This window comes from Myodes glareolus, chromosome 19 (assembly GCF_982192425.1).
Source record: "Myodes glareolus chromosome 19, mMyoGla1.1, whole genome shotgun sequence".
In the NCBI taxonomy this organism is placed as follows: Eukaryota; Metazoa; Chordata; class Mammalia; order Rodentia; family Cricetidae; genus Myodes; species Myodes glareolus.
The window spans coordinates 47,322,770-47,337,198 of record NC_142044.1 but is presented as its reverse complement, the minus strand read 5'-3'; the positions used below and the strand labels follow the sequence as shown (position 1 = coordinate 47,337,198).

Below are 14,429 nucleotides of genomic sequence, written 5' to 3'. Positions count from 1 at the left end.
TATCACTTAATAGTATCTGACTCTACAGATATATATAAAAAAGTAACTGTCAAAGATACTGTTGGATATTCTGAATAACTTTTCAAAGCTGTGAGTTTGATGACAGTATCTGGCAGCCTCCTTTAATCAGGGAACATGCATAGTTAGGGTATGGACCCTGGAATTAGCTTTTCTTAAGAGGAATTGAAGGCCAGGTTAAAGGACAACCAATTGAACTAGAATGCAGGCCCCACACCAGTCAGATGATAGGCTTAGATACAAGGTTTTCCTGTTCATAGCATCCTCAAATGCTATTTCTAGAGATATTAAGGATAGAGTAATTGTTATTTGCCTCTCTGCTGTTTGAGACATTTAGGACATGGGTGCAGACTCTGAGACCCTCCACTGGGCATGAAAATTCATCTCTTTGTCATGTGAGACATGAAGAGTAATTCATCTTTAGATAAGGAGAGTTTTGATTTGGTTTTGGTCAGACCTATATGATCAGAGCTGGTCAGGCCTACACAGCCATAGCAGAAGCAGCAGACTTCTGGCAGGTCTTAATTCTCATGCAGCCCTGTTCTTTAGGCTAGATGCATCTTACTGTGGTGTGATGGTGCTTCATCTAAGGGAATGGCTTAGCCTGTGAACTTCCTGCCATGCAAGTGTATTATAAATTTAACCCATTTTTCTCAAGCATTCAAACTTTTATGACTAATTTTTTTATATACCTGATTTTAATATTTTACATTAAACAAACTTTGTTTATATTAAACTTGTTTTGCTTGTTTTATGCTTAATTTTGATAGAATATACAGAATACTATATGATAGTAGCTAAAAAAATTATTCTCTCTGAGATTGTAGCTTGGAATTAATTGAATTACATTTGTATTGAGCATGACTGGCCATTAATTTTTATATTTTAATTATCTTTAACAGTTTACAAGTTTACAATTTTTAAGTTTTAACCTTAAAACACAATTCTTAAATTAAAGGTCATTAGTATCAAAGTAAACTTTAAACCATAAATTTAATCCACAGAGACAGGGAAGCTCATTTTTCTGATCCTTTTATAATGTACTTTTACAAAGTGCCATTTTTTAAAATATGATCCAGTTCCACCAAATAACTAAAACTTAACAAAATTAGCAAAGACATAAGTGAGGTCACGTTAACTAAGATCACAGTGAAGTCACATGGCACGTACTCTTTTTAACCTTAGTAAAGTTGGTGGTCAAGTCACATGGCCGCTAGGTCATCAGCCAAGATGTAGCAGGCCACATTGTACTCCCAGGTGAGCTGTCAGGCACATGCCCTTTTCCTGAACAAGAGCTGATTCCAAGTTACATGAATGGTATATTCTACCAAATTAAGATTATCTATGCATCCTTTTAAAATCACACTCAATGAACTTATAAGTCCTCAAATACAGAAAGTTAAAGTTTCAACAAAAGCTTTAAAGATAGTAAACAAAACAAAGGAAAAGTGGGAAGAATTCAAGGAGTTAAAACATCTTTCCTTCTGCCAGGCAGTGGTGCACACCATTAATCCTAGCACTAGGGAAAGACAGGCAGATTTTCTGTGAGTCAAGGCCAGCCTGGTTTACAGAGTGAGTTCCAGAACAATCAGAGCTACACAGTGAAATCCTGTCTTGAAAAGCTAAAAATAAAACACCTTGTCATTTGTAACCTCCAAGGAACTAGTTTTCTTCTTAGTTCTTCTTAAGAACAAAGTGTCTTTTCCTAAGCTCTTCTGGTTTGCTCTCCTCTTGTCACAGAGTCAGGTGGCCAGCCTGACCTAGGACAGACTTTGGAAGAAACTTTAAATAAACATGCTTGGGTCTAGAACAGACAGGACAAATTCCAACTCCAGAGCTCACTTTTTCAATAGAGTAGAACAGGAAAAAAATTTCAATATTATCCATACCCATAAAGACATTCAATTCTCTTAAAGACTGAACCCAGTGATCTATATATCCATAACCAGTTTGTATGTGTCTGCAGATGGGGCAGACAATCAAAAATGCTTCTTAGCTTTAAAGATACAAACAAGCCAGCCTGGTCTACAAGAGCTAGTTCCAGGACAAGCACCAAAGCTACAGAGAAACCTTGTCTTGAAAGAAAAAAAAATACAAACAAGATATCCAGGCTTGGAGATATAGGCAAGACCAAAAGCAGAAGACAAGAGTTCTATACAGTCTCAGGAACTGATAAAGATTAGAAGCCCAGAAGAAACAGTGGGAGACATTCTGAGTTTGGTTGTTAAGCCAGAACCTTGAGAAAGATTAAAGTTAACTATGAGTTTTAGAGGGGAGGGAGCCTCAGACCATGCTTCCATTCCATTATTTAAATCATTTTAGATACTAAAAATCGAAAGCTCCAAATGAGCCAGCAGTATTTTGAGGCCAGATTTGCATGAAAGGGCTGAAGAAAATCACTAGTTTCAATTCTACAGAAAAATTTGAAGCAGATGAGAGACACGAACAAAAAAAAAAAATGGGTCAAATCCAATTGGGTAGAGCATTGTCTATGTCTTGCAGTGGCTAAATGCACCAAGAAAGTAAGGGGGTGTCCCTAAATGTTATAGTTACAGGATTAAGAAACCACAGGGTCAGTGGAAGTTTCTTAGGGCCTTTGACCCAGTGGGTCTTAAGGCAGAAGAAAGCTCAAGTGAACACCCAGACCTAACTAGGGTGCCTCTTAGTTAAATGCAACTGATTATCTTGTCCTGGCATTTTGTTACGTTGCATGTGTGTTTTGGTCGATGCATGCATCGTGGCCACCCACCAAGGTCAAACTGTCAGGGTGAGACAGCAAGGTGAAAGAAAATTTTAAGGCAAAGACTGAATAATTTTCATGATTAACAGTTTAATATTTAACCCATAATAGGTGGCCAATATTATTTTTAATGAAGAAAAAAATGATAAATGAATTTTCACATTTTTGGGCATAATCTAGGGAGGTAAAGAATGTTCCCAGAGCAACATAATACAGTGTTAGAGCAAGAAAGGCACAGCTGCAGACATTGCCTGTGTGACTAAAGTACCAAACCCAGAATGGCTTCTATAGGAGCAAGGAGATGCAGAGGGTGCAAGTAGATTACACACCTGTAATCTCAGCATTTGGGAGTCTGAAGCAGGAGGATCACCACAAGTTTGATGCCTATCCAGGCTACATGGTGAATACCAGATTAGCCAGGGATATATAGCAAGACCCTATTTCAAGAAACCAAAATATATGATAGACAGACGGATAGACAGACAGACAATAGCAGCAGTGTTAGGCCAGCAAAGTGTCTCACCATATAAAGGCACTTACCACCAACCCTGACAACTTGAGTCCAATTCCTGGTTCATACATAATGGAAGAATAGAATCGGTCCCAAAAACTGTCCTCTTACCTCCAGAGATATGTTCACACGCACAAAGAATGGTAAGGTAAGCCTTGTACTTAGGCCTTACCTTTGAATGTTAAAGGCATGCCAGTCAGTGTTGTTCTTTGCTAATGATAGGCTCTACAATCGGATAAGGAAGTGGAGGATCGCCTTACACTCCTTCTAGAGCAAGTAGCATCCCAAGAAAATACTCTACTGAAAACCGCAGCTCCAAACCTACGAGCACAGGAGAACTTAAAAGCTGTCAGAGACAAGTTTCAAGAATCTGCAGATGGTAAAATTGAGTTTATGGTTGTTAGCAAGATATGCTTGGATGTTCTATTTCTATATGTGTCAGCAGCCTCCTTGAATTGTACCTTTCTTTTATTATATATTTTTCTATGTTGCCTTATATTAATATGTTTAATTCTGAAATACAAAATATCTTCCTTCATGAAGAACATTCTGCTTTACTATAAAAATATATAAAAATTATATAAAAATAGGTTATTGGGGATTGGGAATATAGTTGTGTTGGACAAATATCTAATGTACATGAAACATGGGTTCCATTTCCAAATCCTCATAAACTGGGTTTAGAGGCATGAACCTACCTATAGTACAAGAACTCTGGAGATAGAGGCAGGAGCATCAGAAGTTTAAGATCACCCTCAACCACATAGTGAGTTTGAGCCTGGTTACATAAGACTCTGTCTTAACAAAAAAAGTAGGCTTACTAACTATTTTAAAACATATAATTAAGATTTTTCTTTCTTTTTTTTTTTGGTTGGTTTTGTTTGTTTGTTTTGTTTTTTTCGAGACAGAGTTTCCCTGTGTAACAGTCTTAGCTGTCCTGGAACTAGCTCTTGTAGACCAGGCTGACCTGAGTTCGTCACAGAGATCCACCTGCCTCTGTCTCCCAAGTGCTTGGGATTAAAGGTATGCGCCACACCACCCAGCTATAATTAAGATTTTTCATACAAGAAAATAAGTATATTAAATACACTGTCAGGATTTACTAATATTATTTAGACATTAGCGCTACCAGGAAAAGTATCATTGAGTTTAAAAGATGTCTTCTTATAATTTAGTATCAGTTATTTTGAAGGTAGATATTTTCAAGACAACCAAATTTAAAAAAACAGTTCTGAAATACTCTACATATTAAATTTTAAGAGAAACACCCAATAGTCTCAAAAATAAAGAATGTTGATTTTTTTTTCTTAGCTTTTGAAGCCAGCAGAAAGGAAGCCAGAGTATGTAGGCAAGAGTTTGAACAGGTGAAAAGACGGAGATATGATGCTTTCAGCCAGTGCTTTGAGCACATCTCAGTCTCAATTGATCAAATCTACAAGAAGCTCTGCAGGAACAGCAGTGCCCAGGTGTGTTTTTCAACCCCCAATACCACAGAAGCTTAGAGTAACTGATGGTGTTTGTTGTTTTCTGGTGAGAAATAAATGACCACTGCATAGTCCTTGAATGATATAGGTGCAAAGTCAATTTAGAAGATTTCTCATCTCAAGACATGTGTTCTGGATTCCACCACTATCCTGACATCACTGACTAATCAGAGCCACTTTGGGTCTATTTTTCCACTTGAAACATGAGTAGAGTTGGATCATTTGATTTCTAAGATTTTTTTTTTTAACGCTGAAAATCTGTTCTCTATTACTAAATTGACTTTACGGAACTACTTGTCTCTGTGGTAAAGGTGGGATCAGGGTAGAAGAAATAGTTGTAATGATCAGCACATCAAAAGAAGACTAAAAGGTGGGATCAAATCCAGATAAGATCCATTGAAAGAATCTCTGGCCCACTGTATGATCCACTCCAGTTGTATTATCAATAGCCACAGCAAATACTTATAGAATCAAATGTGGGAAAAGATGTAGGTCAGGATTTATGTACCAGCTCTGCTTGGGCTCACATTATGACTGAGATGATCCTAATTCTGAATGTTAGAATTTCAACTAAACATAACTTATTTTCAGTAAAACAAGCATATTGGCTCATTGAAAACAGGAGTCATACAAATACCTACAGTATGTGACCCATCGTAAATACCAGGTAGATGGAGCATCAAGTAAGCTGACGAAGACTGTTTTTGTAAGTCTGCAGCTTCTGCTGCTAAGGTTTGAATGGAATTATGGTAGAAAGGCCTGGGCCTTGGATATTTTGAACATTCTTTTTCCCTCATCCTAGATAACCCCAATGTCTATGGTTAAATGCAGAATTTAATGTATTTACAGGTCAAAATTGAGGAAAACTTAACCAAGAGAAAGAATATTTTCACTTAAATATGGTGCCACTCAATTTGAAATGATTGGTTACTTTTCTAATATGGCTAAGTAAATGTGTTTCAGGCGTTTCTTAGCCCAGAGAATGCTGAAGAACCTTATTTAGATGGAATTAGCTATAACTGTGTGGCTCCAGGCAAACGGTTTATGCCTATGGACAATTTGTCAGGGGGAGAAAAGTGTGTGGCTGCTTTGGCTCTTCTGTTTGCTGTACACAGGTAAGACCACAACAAGTTACTAATAGTATCTTTCTACCAAAAAATCTATAATTATTTTCTTTAATAATATTTACCAAAGCCATTTTGTCAGTCATAAATTGAAGTTTGATTTATGTCTATAGCAAGTTAGAAAATCTTCAAGTATAGTCTTTGACAAATGTTGTCAATAGTAGTTTTCTAGTTTTATTTTTTAAAGGAAAGTATTTGGATAATCTAAATATGATCTCAAGATTGCCAAAAATGAACAATAAGCAATGACCTAACTTGTAAATTATTTTCCTAGGCCATACTCAGAGCTCTGCTGTGTAAAGAAAGCAAAATATTTCTTCCCTTAAAAAAGGGAGTAGGGGGGCTTAACATCCTCGTTTCCATTGATGATGGTTATACTGTTTCCTTTGAAATATAAATCAAGAAATGAAAGTTGGGTAAAATTAAGACAAACAACAGCCTTCAGCATTCACAGTAGGCAGCACCAGTGTAAGTGCCACTCTCTTCCCATCACTAAGAAAGAACATAGGAATCTGACTTCTGGTCTTAAGAAAGGAATGGGACAGGTCCCCCACAGGAGAGATACAGAGAAAAACCATGTGAGCTGGGGAGGGACTCCAGATGCAGAATCACAGCAGAATGCGATTCTCACTAGGTAGCACCCTGTCTCTTCACTCTACTAAATATTCACACTTTCAGGTACTGTGGCAGGCTCTGGAGATTCCTATGAATAAAACAAAGTGTCTTTCCTGTAAATAGTTCATTACTCCCAGCATTGATGGCACACACCTTTAATCCCAGCACTCAGGAGACAGAGGCAGGTGAATCTCTGAATCTGAGGCCAGCCTGGTCTACAAAGTGAGTTCCAGGACAGCCAGGGTTAGAAGGAAGGAAAACAAAACAAAAACTTCATTTTTGCTGGGGCTATAGCTCAGCAATGGAGTACATGTACATGTACTCCCATGTATGAAATCTTAGAACATTTGTTTAAAAAAAAACTTTTTTCATTGGAGGAGATAAAGTATATTTGTAAACTATTTCCCTAATATAGAGAATATTTGAAAATGACAAATCCCATAGGAAAAAATATAAAGGAATGGAGATATGAGAGGCCCTGAAGTACTTTACAACAATAAAACAATTAGAATAGGTAAGAATTAAGGAAACAAACTGTTTGGGTGTAGTAAGGCAAGAATGCTGCAGATAAAATAAAGAATAGCAAGTGCAAAAACCCTGAGTCCAAAGTGGCCTTAGCATGTGTAGAGTGAGTGATAGGCACAGGGTTAGGGTGCTGTTGTACCAAGCAAGGTGAAAGGTAGTGGTAGCTTGGGACAGTATGAGAGATAGAGGTTGAGCTGGGCAGTGGTGATGCACGCCTTTAATCCCAGCACCCAGGAGGCAGAGGCAGGATCTCTGTGAGTTTGAGGTCAGCCTGGTCACAACAGACCGCAAAGCTACAGAGAAACTCTGTTTTGAAAAACCTTGAGAGAGAGAAAGTGTGTTGAGGGGGCGGGGTTGTTACAGGCATGGAATGTGAAGGTGTCAGTTATGACTCCATGGTTTTGGCCTAAATAACTATAATAATTGCTGCCACTAACTGCTCACAGCAGAGAAGAGGTGGAAGGGAGGGAGATGATGGCTTAATGCTCATGTGCAATCCAGTATGCAGACATGTGAGAAGAGAGCTCACTGAAATGTGTGGGAGCTGGGCATGGTGGCACCAAGTCTCCCAGAGTCTCACAAAGGTTTTATGTACCCTAAGTAGTATCCTCTGAGTCTTCATAAAGCAAATAGGAAGTTTATTCATGTGCATGTCATTTTTTTCTAGTTTTCGGCCTGCTCCATTCTTTGTATTAGATGAAGTAGATGCAGCTCTGGACAATACTAACATTGGCAAAGTAAGTCTTTTTCTGCTTTCAATTTCTTCTCCCCACCCCACCCTTTGGATTTTCAAGACAGTGTGTTCTCTGTGTGACCTTGGCTGTCCTGGAATTTGCTCTGTAGACCAACCAGATTGGCCTCCAATTTAGAGATCTGCCTGCCTCTGCCTCCTTGAGTGCTGGGATTAAAGGTGTTCACTGCCCTTCACCCCCACTTTGGGCTTCTGCTTTCAATTTCTAATAGGACATTTTTGTTGTAGTTTTTTCTGTTGCTGGGACAAAACCATGGCCAAAGACAGCTTAGTGGAAAAAGAGCTTATTTGAATTGTACTTTAGGTCATAATCCATAACTAAGGAAAGTCAGGACAAATGGTCTAGCGTAAGCTAGAACATTTGATGGCTTGCTTGCCAAACAAGATAAAATGAACAAACCACTCAAAACTTAGGTGCAGAAGAACTAAGACTCAGACTTTAATCTATTAAGATAGTACTTGCCAACTCCCTACGATTGGTCTGGGTCAGAGTACACTGGTTCTGAATTCAGGATAACTTTGCTTCTGACATACTATCTACAGTGTAGTAATGAGATAGACTAAAAAGCCACATTCACAGAAGAAACTCTGGTTTTAGAAGCCATGGTAGTAACCATGATACAGGAATGGAAGTCTTGGAATAGAGATGTTATGGGATGGTCTGGATATTAAATGTCCCCCACATAAAGGCTGTGGCACTGTGAAGGGATTTTCACATAAATCCTTTAAAGGAAGCTTTAAAGGGTAGGGCGTTAGGGTAAGGTGGAAGGGTGTTAGGAGGTTTCAGGTATTTACTTAGACCCTTTGCTTCTCTGAAATTACAGGTGCGTACCGCCACACCCAATTATTTTACTTATTTCCTTGGAATTAACCTTGAATGAGCTAGAATTCATATTTAACTAAAACTTGATTATGAAACTGTATACACTTTCCACATTTTCCTAATCTTTAACCTTTGAGTTATCAACTCAAATGTGATTTTAAAAACTAAAAGGAAAGAAAGAGAATCATTGTTCCCAGAGCTCAAAGGAGGCTGGTTAAATGTGTGCTTTTTATTTCCTCCAGGTTTCAAGTTACATCAAAGAGCAGAGTCAGGAACAGTTTCAGATGATAATCATTTCCCTGAAAGAGGAGTTCTACTCCAGAGCTGATGCACTGATAGGCATCTACCCAGAGGTAAGAGAACAGGTGCAAGGACAGGCCCCATGAACTCCTCTGACCTTGCCATGCTTGGGATTTCTTTCCACATCCATATAGTCCAAGAATTTGCAGACACTATTGGGTCTCCATAGTGGGTAAATATAAACTAAATGACTCTTAAAGAGTAGTATTTGTGAGTAATTACTCAGACACCCTCCTTGACGGAAACAGATTTAAGGTATTTTAAGTGAAAGAAGGAAATTAAAACTGTAGGGCATGGCCACAGATGGCTCAGCACTTGCTCTACCAGGCTTGTTGACCTGAATTTGATCCTCCAGATCCACATGATCAAGAGAGAAAACTAACTCATCCCTTCCACACACAAATATGTATAGTAAAAAGTATCTTTAAAATGGCATGGTAGTGTGGTAGTTGTGTTTTACAAAACAGTGGTACATTGTAACATCGGTTAATACTGTGACATGCAAAGATGTAATATATCAAAAAAAACAAGTTCAACAAAGGGTACAGGAACTTTTACAATTTCAACACACCTGTCTTTTTTTGTTTTTTTCCAAGACAGGGTTTCTCTGTGTAGCCTGTCCTAGCTCTGGTAAACCAGGCTGGCCTCTAACTCACAGAGATCCACCTGCCTCTGTCTCCCAAGTGCTGGGATTAAAGGCATGCGCCGCCACCACCTGGCCAACACACCTGTCTTAAAGCCATTCAAACAAATACTTTTTAAACTCAAAAACTGAGCGTAAGGCCCTTGAGATGTCTCAGCTGGTAAAGGCGCCAGCTGCCAAGCCTGACAACGTAAGCTCCATCACCCAGATGCACAGTGAAAGGAGAGAACTAAGCCTTGCAAGTTATTCTTTAACCTTCACTTCTGTACCCTGCAGACACATACACAAAATAAAATTTTAAAATAATTAAAAACCTGAAGCAAGGGAGTAGAGCAATAGTTCAAGACCTTCAGTTTTTAGGCAGTTCCCCTTTAACCTAACATAAAAATTAATTTACTGAGCCAGATGTGGTGATGCATGCCTTTAATTCCAGCACCCAGAAGACAGAAGCAGACAAATTTCTCTAAATTTCAGGAGCCTGTTCTATGTACTGAGTTTCAGGACAGAGAAATGTAGAGAAACCCTGAATCAAAAACAGAATAACTAATCCCTTTTAAATGTAAATCAAGATTAACTAGTGACCTCACTTTGAAAAATACCTCTCCTCTAAGTAGGAGAGTTGACTAAAACTGGCCTCCCTCCATTGCAGCACAATGAATGCATGTTCAGTCACGTGTTGACTCTGGACCTCTCAAAGTATCCAGACACTGAAGACCAAGAAGGCAGCAGGAGACACCGGAAGCCCAGAGCATCACGAGCATCCCAGTCCTCGCAGTCCCCCCAGTCTCGTTAGAAATGAGCATGCCTTTGAACAGCTGCCAGCTATAGGAGCTGTACTCTAGCCCTGTAGAGTTAGATCAGTCTCTGTTTAGATCCCATGTGTCATGGGAGAAAATTTCCTACAGTTTTAGTAAAGCAGGTTGATAGCCCACTCGAGTTAAGGAGTAGTGCACAGCCCCATTCCAGTAGGTTTCCTATAGCAGCAGTGAATGAAGTGTGTGGTTTTTGTTTGTTTTTTTTTAAACTTCTGTTTTGAAATAAATTGGTTTAAAGTTTTGAACTCTGCAGCATCTTTACTCTGGTCTTGCCTTGCATTTATCTTTAAGGGAAACAGCTAGTTTGGAGTTTTTATTTTTGTGGTCCTAGAGATGAAACCCAGACCCCTGTGTAAGTGTTCTACCACTGAGTACCTCCCCAACCTTAATAGTTTTTAAAGATAGCAATCATAGTGCAGTTTAGTAAACTAGTGAACCTGGTTTATATGGGAAATTATTTCAGTACTGAAAACAGGTAAAATAACTTCCACAAGTTTTAAAAGCAGAAAACTTTTGATGGTGAAACTGAATCATCTGCTTTAGTATAATACTAATTTTTCTAAATCTAGTTTACCTTAAGGATATACAGAACTGTAAGGCGCTGCCTGGTAACAGCAACTTCATATAAATGCTGTTGCTTGGAGGAAGGAATGTGGACAGTTTTCAGCAGTGTTTGTTCCTGTTCCAAAGTGGAACAGAAGGACTCTGCAGATCTTCATGGAAGTCAGATTTGGTCCAACTGCTGACCCAGGAGCTGTCTCCTAAAGCCAAGGGTCACTTCTGAATAGAACTTGGTTCTTGTACACAGAACATGTTCTATGACTGTTTAGTAGACTCAGTCACAAGATTTAGTTCCACCCCACATACACACAAAGACATATACCCACAAACATACACAAAATAAAATGTAATGCTATTGAACTATATACCTCCCCTAGAAAAGCAAAGAACTTTTCTATACATTAATTAGCTATGAAATACATAAATGCTATAATTAAAAGTTAATTTACCCTGAAAGAGCCCTGATGTTAACTTATGGAAAAAGTGGGTATGAAGAGGGATGTCTGAAGCTCAGTCTACTGTGGAGGAGGCTCATGGTGCACATAGGAGATAGAGAGCCTCTGAGCTTTAGGGAGCTGCAGAGTAAAGATTTCAGGGTATTCTCAGCTCCAAGGAACTGCGTGTGATCTGCAGCATCCACTTAGATCAGCAGATTCTTGAAGGACCAGTTTCCAGCTTTAGTGAGGCTATAATGAGGTTCTCTAGTAGTTTATATGAACTACCTGATTCTTGAGCTCTGGACAGTAATCACTAGAGAGGGCCAGAGCTTGTTAGCTAACTTTGTGTTTCTCACTAGTACAGTGAGAAGCAAATAACCTGTGCTGAAACTGTTTCCTTCTAATACATGAATCATATTGGAATAAAAGAACATCCAAAAACACCATAAAACTGACAGGTTTCAGTATGATTGAGAGAATGGACACACACAAATAATTTTTAAAAAGTAACTCAAAGGACTTTTTAACTATAAAACAGGTCAGGTGTGGCTTGAGTGAGAATGGCTCTGGTAGGGTCATGTGTTTGTTGGAACTGTTTGAGAAGGATTAGGAGATGTGACCTTTTTGGAGATGTGTCACAAGGGGTGGACTTTGAAATTCAACAGACTACACCTTTCTCAAGAGCTTTCTCTCTCCCTGCCTCCTGCTTATGGATCAGATGTAAGTTCTTAGCTACTACTCTAGGGCCATGCCTGCTGGCCTCTGCCATGTTCCATTATGATGGTCATGGAGTCAGTCTCTGAAACTGTAAGCCCCATTAAATGCTTTCTTCTATTAAACACACACACACCATAACAAAAGACTGAATGCTGCTATATTAGTTTATTATAGCAAGAAAACTCAGATCCTTCAGTATACTAAAGCTTCTGATGGACTGTGAATTTGTTTTGTAGTTTGCATCCTGCTTTTTTATTTATTTATTATTTTTGATATTTACTGAGCTCTACATTTTTCTCTTCTCCCCTCCCTGCCTCTCCCCTCCCCCAAGGTTCCCATGCTCCCAATTTACTCAGGAGATCTTGTCTTTTTCTACTTCTCATGTAGATTAGATCTATGTAAGTCTCTCTTAGTATCCTCATTGTTGTCTAAGTTCTCTGGGATTGTGGTTTGTAGGCTGGCTTTCTTGCTTTATGTTTAAAAACCACCTATGAGTGAGTACATGTGATAATTGTCTGTGTCTGGGTTACCTCACTCGAAATGTTTTCTTTCTAGCTCTATCCATTTTCCTGCAAAATTCAAGCTGTCGTTACTTTTTTCTGCTGTGTAGTACTCCATTGTGTAAATATACCACATTTTCCTTATCCATTCTTTGGTTGACAGGCATTTAGGTAGTTTCTGGGTTCTGGTTATGACAAACAAAGCTGCTATGAACATAGTTGAGCACATGTCCTTGTGGCACGATTGAGCATCCTTTGGATATATACCCAAAAGTGGTATTACTGGGTCTTGAGGAAGGTTGTTTCCGAATTTTCTGAGAAATCGCCACAGTGACATCCAAAGGGATTTTAAGAGCTTGCATTCGCACCAGCAATGCAGAAGTGTTCCCTTTCCCCCACAACCTCTCCAGCACAAGTTGTCATCAGTGTTTTTGATCTTGGCCATTCTTACAGGTGTAAGATGGAATCTCAGAGTTGTTTTGATTTGCATTTCTCTGATGCCTAAGGATGTTGAGCATTTCCTTAAGTGTCTTTCAGCAATTTTAGATTCCTCTATTGAGAGTTCTCTGTTTAGGTCTGTACTCCATTTTTTTTAATTGGATTATGTGAACTTTTGGTGTCCAATTTCTTGAGTTCTTTGTATATTTTGTAGATCAGACCTCTGTCTGATGTGAGGTTAGTAAAAATCTTTTCCCATTCTGTAGGCTGTCATTTTGTCTTGTTGACCATGTCCTTTGCTTTACAGAAGCTTTTCAGTTTCAGGAGGTCCCATCTATTAATGGTTTCTCTCAGTGTCTGTGCTGCTGGGGTTCTATTTAGGAAGTGGTTCCCTGTGCCAATGCGTTCAAGTGTATCTCCCATTTTCTTTTCTATAAGGTTCAGTGTGTCTGGCTTTATGTTGAGGTCTTTGATCCATTTGGACTTGAGTTTTGTGCATGATGATAGATATGGGTCTATTTTCATTCTTCTACATATTGATATCCAGTTATGCAAATATGCTTTTTTCCATTTGATATTTTTTGCTTCTTTATCAAAGATCAGGTGTTCAAAGATGTGTGGATTGATATCCGGGTCTTCTATTTGGTTCCATCAGTCCTCCTGACTGTTCTTATGCCAATACCAGGCTGTTTTCAATACTGTAGCTCTGTAGTTTGAAGAGTTTGAAGTCTGGGATTGTGATGCCTCCAGAAGTTCTTTTATTGTACAGGATTATTTTGTCTATCCTGAGTTTTTTGCTTTTCCATATGAAGTTGAATACCATTCTTTCGAGGTCTTTGAAGAATTTTGCTGGGATTTTGATGGGCATTGCGTTGAATCTGTTGCATCCTGCTTTTATAGCCAGCAGAATGAAATTTTGCTAAACTTTGCTAAATAAAGATCAACTTTAATATTTAATCTAGCTATCCCTGATAGCACTTGCATTTTGTAAATGTGTTTAAAAAAGAGTTTCACTGCTGAACCTGTAATTACATTTAACAGGCTGAGCAGGAGAACTGCCATGAGTTAGAAGCCAGCCTGGCTTACAAGGTGAAACTTTATCTCAAAATAACAATAATCTCTTTCTGTTGGGGGGGGGGGGGTCTATGCATATATAAGTACAGGTGCCCACAGAATCTACAAGAGGACATAGATTCCCTCGGTGGTTGAGAATCACCTGATGTGGGTGCTGGAAACCAAACTTGGTCCTCTACAAGAGCAGTATGTACTCTTAACTATTAAGCCATTTCTCTAGCTCCCAAAAACCAATTTTCAAAAATTCATGTGTTTTTTTAAATTAGAGACATTCAAAAGTAATAATTTGCTTGATTTCACAGTTCAGTGACTAAATATTCTCATTATATTACCATATCTTGTCATTAAAAAAA

At 38.6% G+C, this 14,429-nt stretch overlaps 1 protein-coding gene across 3 annotated transcripts in view; it reads left to right on the top strand.

Moving 5' to 3' along the window:
* Smc1b (structural maintenance of chromosomes 1B) overlaps window positions 1-10,594 on the top strand; it is a 71,174-nt gene extending 60,580 nt beyond the window's left edge. For all 3 annotated transcript variants that reach the window (XM_085678536.2, XM_085678537.2, XM_048444943.3), the window contains 6 exons: window positions 3,492-3,648; window positions 4,581-4,735; window positions 5,717-5,868; window positions 7,685-7,754; window positions 8,834-8,944; window positions 10,184-10,594. In XM_085678536.2, coding sequence (XP_085534662.1) covers window positions 3,492-3,648; window positions 4,581-4,735; window positions 5,717-5,868; window positions 7,685-7,754; window positions 8,834-8,944; window positions 10,184-10,327 — 789 coding nt within the window. In that variant the 3' untranslated portion in view covers window positions 10,328-10,594. The remainder of the gene's footprint in view (window positions 1-3,491; window positions 3,649-4,580; window positions 4,736-5,716; window positions 5,869-7,684; window positions 7,755-8,833; window positions 8,945-10,183) is intronic.
* Window positions 10,595-14,429: the final 3,835 nt, after the last annotated feature.